Source organism: Dipodomys spectabilis, unplaced genomic scaffold (genome assembly GCF_019054845.1).
Source record: "Dipodomys spectabilis isolate Male_0828 unplaced genomic scaffold, ASM1905484v1 ptg000089l, whole genome shotgun sequence".
NCBI classification, from domain to species: domain Eukaryota; kingdom Metazoa; phylum Chordata; class Mammalia; order Rodentia; family Heteromyidae; genus Dipodomys; species Dipodomys spectabilis.
Window position 1 is genome coordinate 7,250,949 of NW_024870766.1, and position 13,697 is coordinate 7,264,645.

At 38.2% G+C, this 13,697-nt stretch overlaps 1 protein-coding gene across 1 annotated transcript in view; it reads left to right on the top strand.

The window, feature by feature from the left end:
* Positions 1-1,997: 1,997 nt before the first annotated feature.
* Positions 1,998-13,697, top strand: part of LOC122111776 (ATP-dependent translocase ABCB1-like) — a 50,736-nt gene continuing 39,036 nt past the window's right edge. The window contains exons 1-6 of the mRNA XM_042684491.1: positions 1,998-2,056; positions 5,023-5,068; positions 8,594-8,756; positions 9,318-9,369; positions 11,835-12,026; positions 12,610-12,781. Of these exons, the coding sequence (XP_042540425.1) occupies positions 1,998-2,056; positions 5,023-5,068; positions 8,594-8,756; positions 9,318-9,369; positions 11,835-12,026; positions 12,610-12,781 (684 nt within the window). The remainder of the gene's footprint in view (positions 2,057-5,022; positions 5,069-8,593; positions 8,757-9,317; positions 9,370-11,834; positions 12,027-12,609; positions 12,782-13,697) is intronic.

Here is a 13,697-nt window from a genome sequence, read left to right on the forward strand (position 1 = left end):
ATTCCAGACAGGTATAGTACAATGCATCTTGGTCAATGTCACCCCTTCCATCATTCTTCCCTTTCTTTGCCATCCCGTACCTCAGGATAGAGTTTTTCTAACCAAAGAGATCTCTGATTTCCTTATATGCATCCAAGTAATAAATGGATACTAGAAATATAATGTTGTACATATGTTAATGGTGTTTAAAAGACCACTGTGTATAAATCAAATACCATGGCTTGGATATGGTATGATCATGCAATGGACTGGCCCAAGCACCAATAAATAGCCTATAGCTACTCAGGAGCCTGAGATTTGAAGATCATGGTTCAAAACTAGTCTAAGCAGAAAAGTCTGTGAGATTCTTACTCCATTTACCACCAAAGAGGCAGGGTTTTAGCCTTGAGAAAAATTATATTAGTCTAATAAATCTCTTCCCTCTTTTTCAAAGAAATAGAGAAGGAAGGAAGGAAGGAAGGAAGGAAGGAAGGAAGGAAGGAAGGAAGGAAGGAAGGAAGGAAGGAAGGAAAGAAAAGAAAAAAGAGTTCTTCTGTTACTTGTGCTTTATCTACACTGTGAAAATTGCATTTACTTATGGTCAATCCGGAAAAAAATGAGCAGGGAAATTATGTGTTAGCAGTGAATATAGAAAGGAACTGCAGCAAAATTCTATGCTAAAATATGCCTAATAAACCAATTTGAAATGTAAGAGTTTCAAATATGCTGGGGAAATCAGTCATTGATTTGACAGCTAAAAGCATGATCAAATGAACTTTAAAATAACAATTTTAACCTCAAATCCTTATCTCTATTTATCTAGTCAAAATGACCATTTTTATTTCCCTTCATTTATTGTGTTAAAAAAGATAAACCAATACATATACCTCAGAAACTGTCAAACATTCTGAAAGACTTGCAGGAAAATAAATCTCTTTGTTGAGGTGTTGTAGAGAGGAAATTTAATGACACAAGTGCCAAAGTGTGAGTTTGTTTTTACAAACTCTATTAGATGTGATGCCAGAGATCTTTAACTATGCTACACCCAGAGTGAATTGTGCATATGTACAGACACTATTTGAAGGCTGATGGACAGGAGACACACGTCTCCGGTGAATATGTGCCTTGCCTGATGGTACACCTTTCTCTATCTGCTTTTTGCAGTGGGGCGACAGAAGACAGGGCATCCTTTCTGGTTATTCAGTCTGCCTGGCAACTTATCCATCAACTCTGTCAACTGAGGCCAGGAGCATCCCAAGGGATCAGGCTGGGCTGCTGGGCTGGACTTCCCCTGGGGGTGGATGGAAGGCTCTTTCTTTACTCTGCTGTCTGCAGGAAACTTAGCTGCATTCCAGTTCTGCATCACAAAGAAGGCTGTCCACTATTTTTAACCGCAGATCTTTCCCAGTGAACTCCAAGTCAATTCCGAAGATCTTGTCTTGGCGGACAGTCCAAAGGAAAGGCCCAGGTAGGGCATGAGAAATCAGGGAGCGGGATGGGGCAGTTCCCAAGATAGAATGGTCTCCCCACTTTTCAGAGTGTGGATCTCATGGGAGAAGGGGTCCTGGGGTGATGTGAAGGGTCCCTTTTGGGCAGTCCTTAGGCGTGAGCATGGCGTCACCCCAGTTGTTCATAGAGCAGTCTCCACCGCATAGTTTCCTGTGCTTGCCCTATGGAGAGGATCCGGGAAGTCGTCTCCCAGACCCCAGACCGGAGGGAGGAAACTTCCCGCGGTGAGGGGAACCCCAGCAGCGCAGAGCTGAGGTGCCACAGACGAGGTCCTGAACTTAACCTACAACCTCCATCTCCTTCCAAGCAGATGCGCCTAAGGCGCAGCGCCCAGGAAAGGAAGCCTGTGCTTCTCCCAGGCAGAGCGCATCGCAGACACGTAGCGCCCTGACTCACTCACTGCCCTGGGCGCAGGCGGCAGATGCGTGGAGATCTCTCCCCTGTGGCTGCCTGCTGCCCTGCGGGGCTGGGGATTTCGCTCATGGCTTGTGCTTTCTCCTCAGGTCCTCATGGACTCCACAGAAGACAGCGATGGAGCAGGGAAGAACTCAGAGCTCAACAAAAAGAGGTAGACACTGGTTTCACATGAGAGCTTTGGGCAAGGTTTTCCAGCTCCAGTTCTGACATAAAAGGGGGTGGTGGTTGTTATTTTCATCCTCAGAAAAGTAAGGCAGCCCCTGGAAACAGTCTCTCGCCTAGAGCAGTGTTGAGTCGGGCACAGGCTCTGCACCCTCCTCTGTCCTGAGGAAGCTCTTCTGCACTTTTCTGGTCCCCTGGGCAGGCCATGGCGGACATCTTTTTCTGTTTTATTACCTTCTGCTTTTTAAACCATGTCGGATCATCCACACACCAGAGCCATTTGTGGTTAGGGCTGTACTCTGAGGTCCAGCGCATGCTTCGGAGCAACAGCGATATAAGCATTGCATGCTTGCAACATGTATGGCCGGAGGGCAGAACTACATTTTGGTTTTATCTTCCCCTTTTGTTTTAACTGGCACTGATACTGTATATAAAGAAATGGTCATGTAAACAGAGAGAGAGAGATAGAGAGGGGGGAGAGAGATGTGTAAAGATACTGTAGATTTGGAAGTACTAGGGTTTGAACTCAGGGCCTTGGGCTTACTGGGCAGGCAATGGACCACCCGAGCTATCTAGCTCCAGATAAAATGCTCAGAGCTAAAATCCATTTATGGCTATTGCTCTCCTCTCTTCCTGGTTTTGAAGATATTGAATAGCCTTTATTGAGAAGAGAGTAGAACCAAACTTGAAAGATTTGTATTTGTGCCCTTCTGCTGTCACTCAAAAGCCAGATACAAGTTAACTTTGGGTTTTTCTTTGGACATCTCTTCACCTCTTCTGGCCTCAGTAAAGATGAAAGACAAAGGTTAAATTTTATTTTTTTTACTTTTTAAGCTTAAAAATCTGTACCAAAGGAATGGAAAATAGTCTTTTCTTCCTACACACACACACACACACACACACATACACACACATGCACACACACGCACACACACGCACCCCAAAAGTAAGTCTGGTTTGTTATGGTTAGTTTGCATACAGTGGCAAACATGGGTCATTGAGTTAGATACATTTGACTCACAGCTCAAAATAAGGATTGATCTTTTTGTGATTAAGAATGGCTTATGAATGTTCAATAGAACATCTCCTTTTGCATCCAGCTTTTCTAGATTGCATTCATTTCCATAATAGTCTTAGGGAAGTAGCCATCCCTTTTTTCAGAATTAGATTTGCTCATAGTGTGATCTAATTACTTTGTTTCTCAGGCTATTTTGTCGAGCCGCTGATTATCAATGCTGTGTCTTCACTAAAGGAAATGTTTTAGAATAATATCTAGTTGAATTGAGATACCACCTCGCTCCAGTTAGAATGGCAAAAATCAAGAACTCTAACAACAACAGACGCTGGAGGGGATGTGGACAGAAAGGAACCTTACTTCATTGTTGGTGGGAATGTAAACTTGTTCAACCACTTTGGAAAGCAGTATGGAGGTTCCTCAAAAGACTTCACATAGAGCTCCCCTATGACCCAGCAATCCCACTTTTGGGCATTTACCCAAATGTTTACAATTAAGACCACACTAAAGCTACCAGCACAACTATGTTTATTGCAGCATTATTTACCATAGCTAAGATATGGAACCAACCCAGATGCCCCTCAGTAGATGAATGGATCAAGAAAATGTGGTATATATACACAATGGAATTCTATGCCTCCATCAGAAAGAATGACATTGCCCCATTTGTTAGGAAATGGAAAGGCTGGGAAAAAAATTATATTAAGTGAAGTAAGCCAGGCCCAAAGAAACATAGGTCCCATGGTTTCCCTTATTTGCAATATCTAGTATATGTATGAGTCAAGCGGAAAAGGTCAGATAATGTGGTGTTAGGAAAATGAACCCTTAGATATGTATTTTAATGTTTTTTACTTCCTTGCATTTGTTTCTAACGCATTTATAAGATTATCTCTTTGTTGCTTTGTATGTCCCTCCCCCACAGTATAACCCCTGCTTTCACTATATTTGATGTCAGTATAACTTGTGGAAGAGATGGGGAAAAACAAGTCGTTTAAGGATACAGGTGGACCTGTTGCAAAAATGAGAAGTACAAGTTGTCATGTCGAAAACGAGCTTTACAACGTTGGGGGGGGAGGGGGGAGGGTTGGGTGGGGGGGTGGGAGGGGCTAGGAAGGGATGTGAAGGGTAAACAAAGGAGGAGGCTGTAATGCTTGATAAGAAATGTATGCATTATCCTGCCCATGAAATTGTAACCCCTCTGTACAGTATGTTCACAAAAATAAAATAAAATAAAATAAAATAAATAATATGTAGTTGTACAAAGATAGAAGACTGCTAGAATTACTCAGATGAAAATCAAGGACAAAGCATGCTTTTTCAGTGTGTATTTTCCAAATTTCAAGATTTTTTTTTAATTGTGAAAATACCATACAGAGGAGTTACAATCACATGAGCAAGATAATGAGTACATTTCTTATCAAGCATTGTTGCCTCCTCCTTTGTTTCCCCTTCCCAACCCTTCCCATCTCCACCCCCCACTTCAAAACCCCCCTTCTCCCGCACCAAAGTTTGTTTTTCACATAACATCTTGTACGTCTCATTGTTGCAATGGATCTACCTCTATCCCTATTTAAACAATTTGTTTTTTTCCCCTTCCCCTCCCCAAATTATATCTGGTTTTGTATGTGTGAAAATATGTTTGTATGTATGTGTCATCACTGAAAACAGAAACTATACAGTGACATGATAAAATTATTAAAAAACATCCTAATCCCCATTAATAAAGGGCTACATATATTGATTTATAAGACTTATGTAAACTTAATTATATTAAAACTTTATAAATGATATCACACTACCAACCTGCTTCTTCTTGAACAGTATATGCATGTTTCTTTTCCTAGTTATCATTAAATATGAGCTTTATAAATTTATTTGGTAATTTTAAATTTTTATGCAATTTAAAATTTTCTGTTTACTTTTTTTGCTGTGTATTTCAGTAAAAAGGAGAAGGAAAGAAAACCGACTGTCAGTACATTTGCAATGGTGAGTTTTGAATCCATTCACAACTCAAAACTGAGAATTTTCCCTGGAATAGAAATATTTCATCAGGCATATTATTTTCTTCTGAGAATATGGCAATAGAATGAATGCAGCAGTAGAATGAATTGGCTGGATACAGTTTATTTTCAGAAAAAGGCGATCATAACTTGCAATGTGAATCAAGCCATAACAGCCACTCTTCCTTGCCTAGATTTCATTATTCTACTCAGTTATATTGCCAATGGTCTGTTCCCTACACAGACATTTCTTGTAATGTTAAGTTTAGCCACTTGGCTAGAAAGAACTTTTACATTGTCCCCTGTCCTTAATTTAGACTCTGTAATCCTGGTAGGCTTAAGACCAAAGTCCCAAGCACCTATTTAAAAAATGGATTATTTATTACTAAGAATTAGCATATACTATAGTGGTTGTTTTGAAGCTTTAATTTAATCCCATTTGGAATAAAACAAGGATTTTTTTTTAATGGGTATGGTAGTTATTCAGAATTCAAACTTAGATGAATTTAGGAACTCAAAACACTCCGGAATCAACTAAGAATTAAATCTTAGCAGTGCACACTCTTCAATCCATCATTCTACACTAGATGGATCTACACTGTCATGTAAAATGGGTCTTACTAAATTGAAAATTAAAATGGCTGTAGATAGGAAAACAGCCAGATGAGTTTTACACTGAGAACTCTGCTCATCTCCCACCATCTTATCTCTCTGGGCTATCACCCTCTTTCCATGGTTCCTTCTGTTCCTTCCCTATTCCCTCTAGACAATTTCCTTCTCAGTCATTCACAAGATGGCACGCTGTGTAACCAATTGAGGTTTCATTTCATTCTTTCTTGTGTGAAAGGTGATCTTATATAAAAGTTGGAATTTATTCTCAAAATTTAATTTCAGTTTATTTATATGAGAACAAACCATTTCTCTTTTGAACAGTTTAGATGTTTCTTTTGTTTCATTTTCATGCTAAGGAAATCGAGCACCTCATGCATGGTAAGCACACGCTCTACTAGTGCTTCACTTCCAGCATTAGCATTTAGTGCTTATAATTTGTTTTTAGAATTTCTCAAAAACTAGTATATTATTAAGTGTTGATAATTATCACACATTTACCTTGTAACGTATGCCAAGAGTTATTTTAAATATCTTATGTATATATTTATTTAATCTTTAACATGCCTTTCAGGATAGAGAATATCAATATTACAATCTTACAAAAGAAACTTTGCCAGGATGCACATCAGGGCCAGGGTGGAAAGAATATATTCTAAGACTTGATGAAATTCAATATTACTTAAGTGGTTTTTTTTCCCATGGTATTTCAGTATATAGTTGACATATAGAAACCGTGGAACTAAGTTGTATATAAAACCTATAAACACAAGGTCAGAATCACCAAGTTTCATAGTAAAATGCCAAAGTTATTACAAATGCCCATGAATAGGATATTCCAGCTAAAACCAAGACCCATGTGTATCAGGGGTTTTCAAGATGGTTTACTAGGACTCATGTCTTTGTTCTTACATCTCAGATTGGGGAAAGTTTCCAATTAGCAATCATTGTACTTTGGGTAAACATTATTGTCTGTGATACAGATGCTTTGCAAACCAAGTCTTATTATAGAAAAAGGATTCAAAGCAAAGTCCACCATGACAAGTCACATGGAGACATATCCAGGAAAAACAAGGTGCAACCGCAGAGGCCTTTCCCAGGGGTCTCAGAGGAATAGCAGCTTTATAGTAGCATCACCTCTCTTCTTCCCTTCAACTGTTACAATGTTTCTCCTTTCTACATATAAAGAAATTAAGATTAATAGCTAAATTCTTGCCTATAGCTATAACATGACCCTACCTAATCTTTCCCTTCTTTTTTATATATTTTTATTTTTTGAATCTTGTATGAAGGGGTTTCAGTTCAATGTGTCAGCTGGTGCATACAATGGGTCTTGACCAGTGTCACCCATTTCATCATTCTACCCCATCTCTCCCAGCTCCACCATTCCTTCAGTTTACCTAGTTGCATGTTTACGTATACATCAGTAATATAACTGCAGCTGCCCACCTTTCCTCTGTCTTTGGTTTGCTCCCTCCCTTGACCTCACTCTCCTCCTTGTTTACTAATCATTTTCTAAAGCTAGTTTGGCTATTTCTTCCACTTCATTAAGTGCCAATAGTTATTCTGTTGTTTATTTCTACTGGTTAATTCAGTTCTTATTTCCCTTTAATACAACTGTAGTTCTGTAAGGTCCTCATTAGGTAACTATAGGATTGTCTATGTGTGAAATGTACAAAAGTTCTAAGATCTTGCTTTCAGAAGCTGTGTCTTTTGTGTTACCTGAGCCTTGATCTTTATTTGGTATAGATTCCTTTGCTACAAGTAAGACTTGTTACCAGCTTTTCTCTCTGATTATAAGCCTGCTACCTATAGCTACCTGTATGCCTACAACCACCTACTTTAGGTTTACCACTAACTCCCACAGTTGGCTTTGTCCTGTTTTTGTGTTTATTTTTTGTTTTTAATTTGCTTTTCTTTCACTTCTAAACGAGGTACTTGAGTCATATTGTGAAACTACTAACTACTTCTCAGGTGAGCCCTGAGCTTGTTCTTCTTACTGTATGTTCCTTCACTTTTTGAATCTCAAGAAGTCTTTCTTTCCTTTCCGTGATTTCTAATGCAGAAATTGTGCATATCTGTTCTGGCCATTTTCTAAAGCCATGTTCTATCTCTTTGGAAACTGTTCCTTAAAGAATATGTACCCATCTCACTCTTTTCCTCTCCTCCTCATTATTAAAGCCTAATTATGTTAAAAATTATTTTTCATTTATGCTAATTCCATTGTGTACTAGATCCTTAACCCAGGAGACTTTTTTAAATGATAAAAATGTTTCTACTAGTGGCTCATGTCTTGCTTATTTACCCAGGAAGCTAAGACCTGGAAAGATTGTGGTCCAAAGCCAACCTGGACAGAAAAGTCTGAGAGATTCTATCTTCAATTAACCAGCAAAATACCAGATTGGAGGTGTGTCTCAAATAGCAGAGGAAGAAAGCTCAGCCAGACTACAAATTCAAATCCAGATATCAGTACACACAGACACAGACCTACAGACATAGACACAGACATAGACAGACAGACAGACAGACACACACACACACACACACACACACACACACACACACACTGTTCCCTTAGTGGTGCCCTGAGAGATCTTCGGCATTCATGTTTTCTTGTGAGATAAAACTGACCTTTATTCTTAGATACTAAACCACAAGTACTATGTTTCTTCTGTAGTTTCAATAAAGACTTCAGTTTTACATCATCTTTAACATAAGAAGACAGAGCCCATTAGGAATAATAGGTCAGAAATTGGTCAAATACACATTTCTAATCAGATAGCAGTTGTAGCATAGCAAAGGTAGAGGACAGCTTAACAGCAGGAGTATGTAAATATTTGAAGACAGAGCAAACCATCCACAAAACTGCTCATCCTGCCTATGTTGTTCTTTCTTTTGGTAGTTTCGCTATGCAGATTGGTTTGACAGGCTGTACATGGTGCTAGGAACTTTGGCCGCTGTGGTCCATGGAGCTGCAATGCCGCTCATGATATTGGTGTTTGGAGAAATGACAGATAGCTTTGCAAATGCAGGAAGTAGTTTACCACCAAACATTACTAATTATAGTAAGTATTATTTATGGCACTGATTTTCTTGCAAGCTTGTGAAAAACATTCCCTTAAAGTGACATTTGTTGGTCCATATTAAATATACCCTATTTATTTAAGGATTTGAATTCAAGCTAATATTTATAATAAGCCGAGAAGATAATAGTCACCAACATTAGAATGGACAATGGAAATGCTGCCAGGGATATGTCCACATAAAGAGAAGGCTCTTTGAGGTCAGAACTGTTCCAGAAAGGGTCAAAAGAAGGATAGAAACAATTAACATCATGAATAATAAGCTAGAACCAGTTATGAGGAAAGGAGGGAGTATATACTCAAGCATTGGTATTCATGAACATGGATATCTTTTTGCAAATATGCAACATTGGATTTAGCTATGTGTGTTTGTATACAGCAGGAAATATTTAGGTGAATCTTCATAATACATACAATTATACTTGAGTCAATTTGACCTAGTGGCATAATTTATTAATTGAAATGTATTTAATCAATTAGTATATCTTTTTAATGGGAACAAAGATGATATAACTGATATATGCCTGTTTTGTCATGATCTAGGTGAAATCAACAGAAGTCAGATCTTCAACAAACTGGAGGAAGACATGACCATGTAATGAGACATTTTCCTTACTGTTATTTATAAACCTTTTCTATATCAATCCAGTTACAGACATGTTTTAAAACATTATTAGATTTCAAGGAGGACACAATGTATATTTTATGTTTGTCCAGGTACAGGTGACTTATGTCGGTAATATCAGCTATCAGGAGGCTGAGATCTGGGGATCATGGTTTGAAGCCAATCAACGCAAGAAAGTCCATTAGACTCTTACCTCCAATTAACTACAAAAAGCCAGAGATGGACCAATTGGTAGAGTGCTAGCCTTGAGCAAAAAAAAACAAACAAACCAGGAACAGTGCCAAGGCCTGGAGGTCAATCGCCAGCATTGGCACACACACACACACACACACACACACATTGTCTATCTATCTATCTATCTGTCTATCTATCTATCTATCTACCTACAGAATTTGTTACATAAAATGCACTGAAGATTAACCCTAAATTAGACTTAATGTGACTAATATATACAGAGAAAGTAGAGGAGTTCAATTATTTTTTAAAAAATTTTAGTCAAATTAAGAATCACCACTGTCAATTGCTTTGTAATTAGCTTCCTGATACTTCTTGATACATAATTATAACATTAGGCAACATTAATTTTTTAAAACTTAATTCTAAACAATGAAATAAGACACCACATTACTAAGATAATCACTCAGACCTTAACTTACCTCAGGAATTTTTGTTTTGATTTACATATCATTAATGTTACTTTCCAGAATAGCTTATAGCAAATGTCCAAAGGTATGTGTTAGTGACTCAGATGATTATAATTCTACAGTATGCTATAGGCAATTACATAATCTGTTTTGAAGGAGATACTTGATTATATTTTAAAAGGTTAGACTCAAATACCAAATTCATTCTGTGAAATTTTACTGTATTTGAATTTGAAAGCAAGTGCCTTTATTGTTTAAAAATGTCACATTAAAATAGAGTGTTGATTTCCAAAGCATAAATTTTGCTTCTTAGTGGGATTTTATTTCACCTTCTTCTTGCTACATCATAAGAACATGCATAAAAATTAATTTTAGGGCTGGGAAGTTGGCTCAGTGGTTGAGCGCTTGCCTTGCATGCATGAGGCCCTGGGTTCGATTCCTCAGCACCACATATGCAGAAAAAAAAAAACCTGGAAGTGACACTGTGTCTCAAGTGGTAGGGTACTAGCCTTGAACTGAAGAGCTGAGGGACAGTGCTCAGACCCAGAGTTCAGCCCCCATGACTTGAAAGAAAAATAATTTTAGAGTTATATATTAATTAAATTATAAGATCTAGCTTAAGGAAAGATTTTTTTTTGGGGGGCTGGGCCTAGAGCTTGAACTCAGGGCCTAGGCACTGCCCTTGAACCTCTCTGTGCTCAAGGCTAGAGCTAGAGCTCTACCACTTGAAGTCTCAGTGCCACTTCCAGCTTTTTCTGTTTATGTGGTACTCTGGAATCGAAACCAGGGCTTCATGCATGCTAGGCAAGCACTCTACCACTAAGCCACATTCCCAGTCTCTTAAGGAATGATATTTAAAGCAAGATTCCATATGGAATGTACACTGAATTATGAGTGACAACATCAGAGATTATCTGCTTCTAAGATAGCCATTTTTATTTAAAATTTACATATTTAAAATATAATTAGAAGATAACATGTAAATGGCTTTTAAAATGGAGAAATTTGTATTCTGTATCTGTTTAAATATTTGTCTTTAAGCATTCATTTTTTAGTGAAGCTAAAGTGTCATTTATCTTTTTCAAAATATCTAAAGTGTGTTTTCAGATTGCTTATCATTTTTATTGTCAAAGAGTTAAAATAGGAAGGCCATGCGATTCACTGCACATTTTAGGGCAGCTTATGATGAGCACTTGCACAGAAGTGGATACGCTTGGTTTTCAGCTGTCACTTAACATACCATCTCTCCTAGATTAATGATCGGCCAAAAAACCATTTTGGGGTTCCACTTTCTGACAAGCCCATTACTTCTTCCATGTCCAATGTGCACAGAATACCCCCCCATAGGGCTCATTAGGCAATGCTGACGTAATAAAGCAGATAAGGACTGAATGGTGAATCTCACCTGATGCCCTTATGGATTCTGCAGGTCTAGCACAATTGCTGGCATTCTCTGGGTACTTACTATGTGCCAGACCTTCTACAGGTACATCTTTCACATTATTGAGTTAATGTTCTTATATCTATTTTGCCAATTAGAAGTCTGGAAAGATTAAGCGGCTTGCTATAGATTACACAACAGCTGAATATTATGCTGAAACAAGCCACCACTAACCATTCTTCAAAATCAGTGCAGACATAGTTGATGTTGACCATCAATTTGTTCCAATCCTTTGCACACACTAAGGATGACCCAATACCCACATGGCTGAAAAAGAAACACTGGGTGATCTTTTTGAGGGTATTGACATTGATTATGACTGGAACAGTGTCTGTGGTGTTCTTTTTTAGGTATGCCTATTATTACACTGGAATTGGTGCTGGCGTGCTTGTTGCTGCATACATTCAGGTGTCATTTTGGTGCTTGGCAGCTGGAAGACAAATTAACAGAATTAGGCAAGAGTTTTTTCATGCGATAATGAAGCAAGAGATAGGCTGGTTTGATGTGCATGACGTGGGAGAGCTTAACACCCGGCTCACAGAGTAAGTACCTAGTTTAACATTTAACTTCAATTTGGTTCTTATTCTGAAGGAAATGAAATCGATGTCATCAGAACTATTTAGAAATGTCAGTGTTACATACAGAAGTAATTAATTGCAAGTTTCAATTCCTTGTGAACAGCAACCATGTCTCACGTACCCCCCTCCCACCTCCACACACGCTCATACTCTTGTAGAGGACGAGAAGATGTAAGACTAGCACTGAATGAGGAGTTGCACTTGACAGAAGCAAGAAAGACTAGGAGTGCTAGTACAGCAATGTGCAGAAAGAGCTACAATGAGATACTTTCTGGGGAAATTTCCTAGCAACTTGAAATGTCTACCTTGCCTGTTTCTTGAGTACATCGTGTCCATGACCTTGGGCCCTAAGTTTGCAGATTCCTATTGTTAATGACAAAATTTCCTACTAAATACTGACACTGTGCCAAATAAAACAAGCATACACACATAGACCTGTGATACACACAAATGTACCCAAGCTCCCAGTAAATGAAAGCAAAACTAGATCCAGGAGAAAAATACTGTTTGTACTTTGACACGACTCTAACATTCTCTATCTTTTTAGTGATGTCTCTAAAATTAATGAAGGAATCGGAGAGAAAATTGGAATGTTCTTTCAGTTAATGACGACCTTCTGCAGTGGTTTTATAGTAGGATTTACACATGGCTGGAAGCTAACCCTTGTCATTCTGGCCATCAGCCCAGTTCTTGGACTATCGGCCGGTATCTGGACAAAGGTAAGGCCAATGAATCCAGACATCAAAGTCTTCCCGTGACCTTATGAGAGAGGCTTTTAGTCATAGTAACACAAACTCTGAATTTGATATTTGTTCTACATCTTCTTTAAAAATTATCTGGATAAGCTGATCCAGTCTTAGTACTACCCAAGATTCCTGCCTATGTGATTATTTGGGAAGAGGGAAGGAGCTCATAAATCTCATACAACTATCATAAAAATAGGACATGTGAATGCTTAAGATCTGTAGACAATGCAGTGAGCAATGCCATGTTCACTCAGCAAGTAGAGATTCAAGATCAGTGAACAATTCATGCATCATTCATTGAATATTTTTGCATTTTAATAGGTTTGGTTATAGCTTTATTTTTACTTCATAAATTTTTGTCATACGTGTAAATGCCTGTTTAGACATACTCAAACCCATCATAATATGAACAATATGAAAATATTCTCTACTCCTAGACACATGTAAACCCATATTTTCCAATTCTCTCTTCCAGAGATGAATCAAGGACAGTAAAAGTGGCCTCCCCTCCTCAAAACAACCTTCTCAGATTTTGTAAAACTTATTTTCCCTTTCTGTGTGGGCTTGTAATTCACATTATTGAAGATTTAATCTAAATGTAAGAATTGGGTGGAGAGATTTACGTAGTATATAGCTTTTGTTGGGTTCCGTATAACATAGTGAAGTCATAGAAATTTATGTATAAAAAGTTTTAGGTAATAGAAGGTCAACCAAAGTTTAACTTGACACAACATTATCACCCAAAGCAGAGTCCAGAAGTAGACCTATAACAGTTCAATAGAGGAAGACCAGATATTTCAACAATGGTACTGAAGGAACTGGACATACATGGGCCAAAAATTAAGAACAGAAACAACCAAAATTCAGCACTTGATATAAAAAATAACTT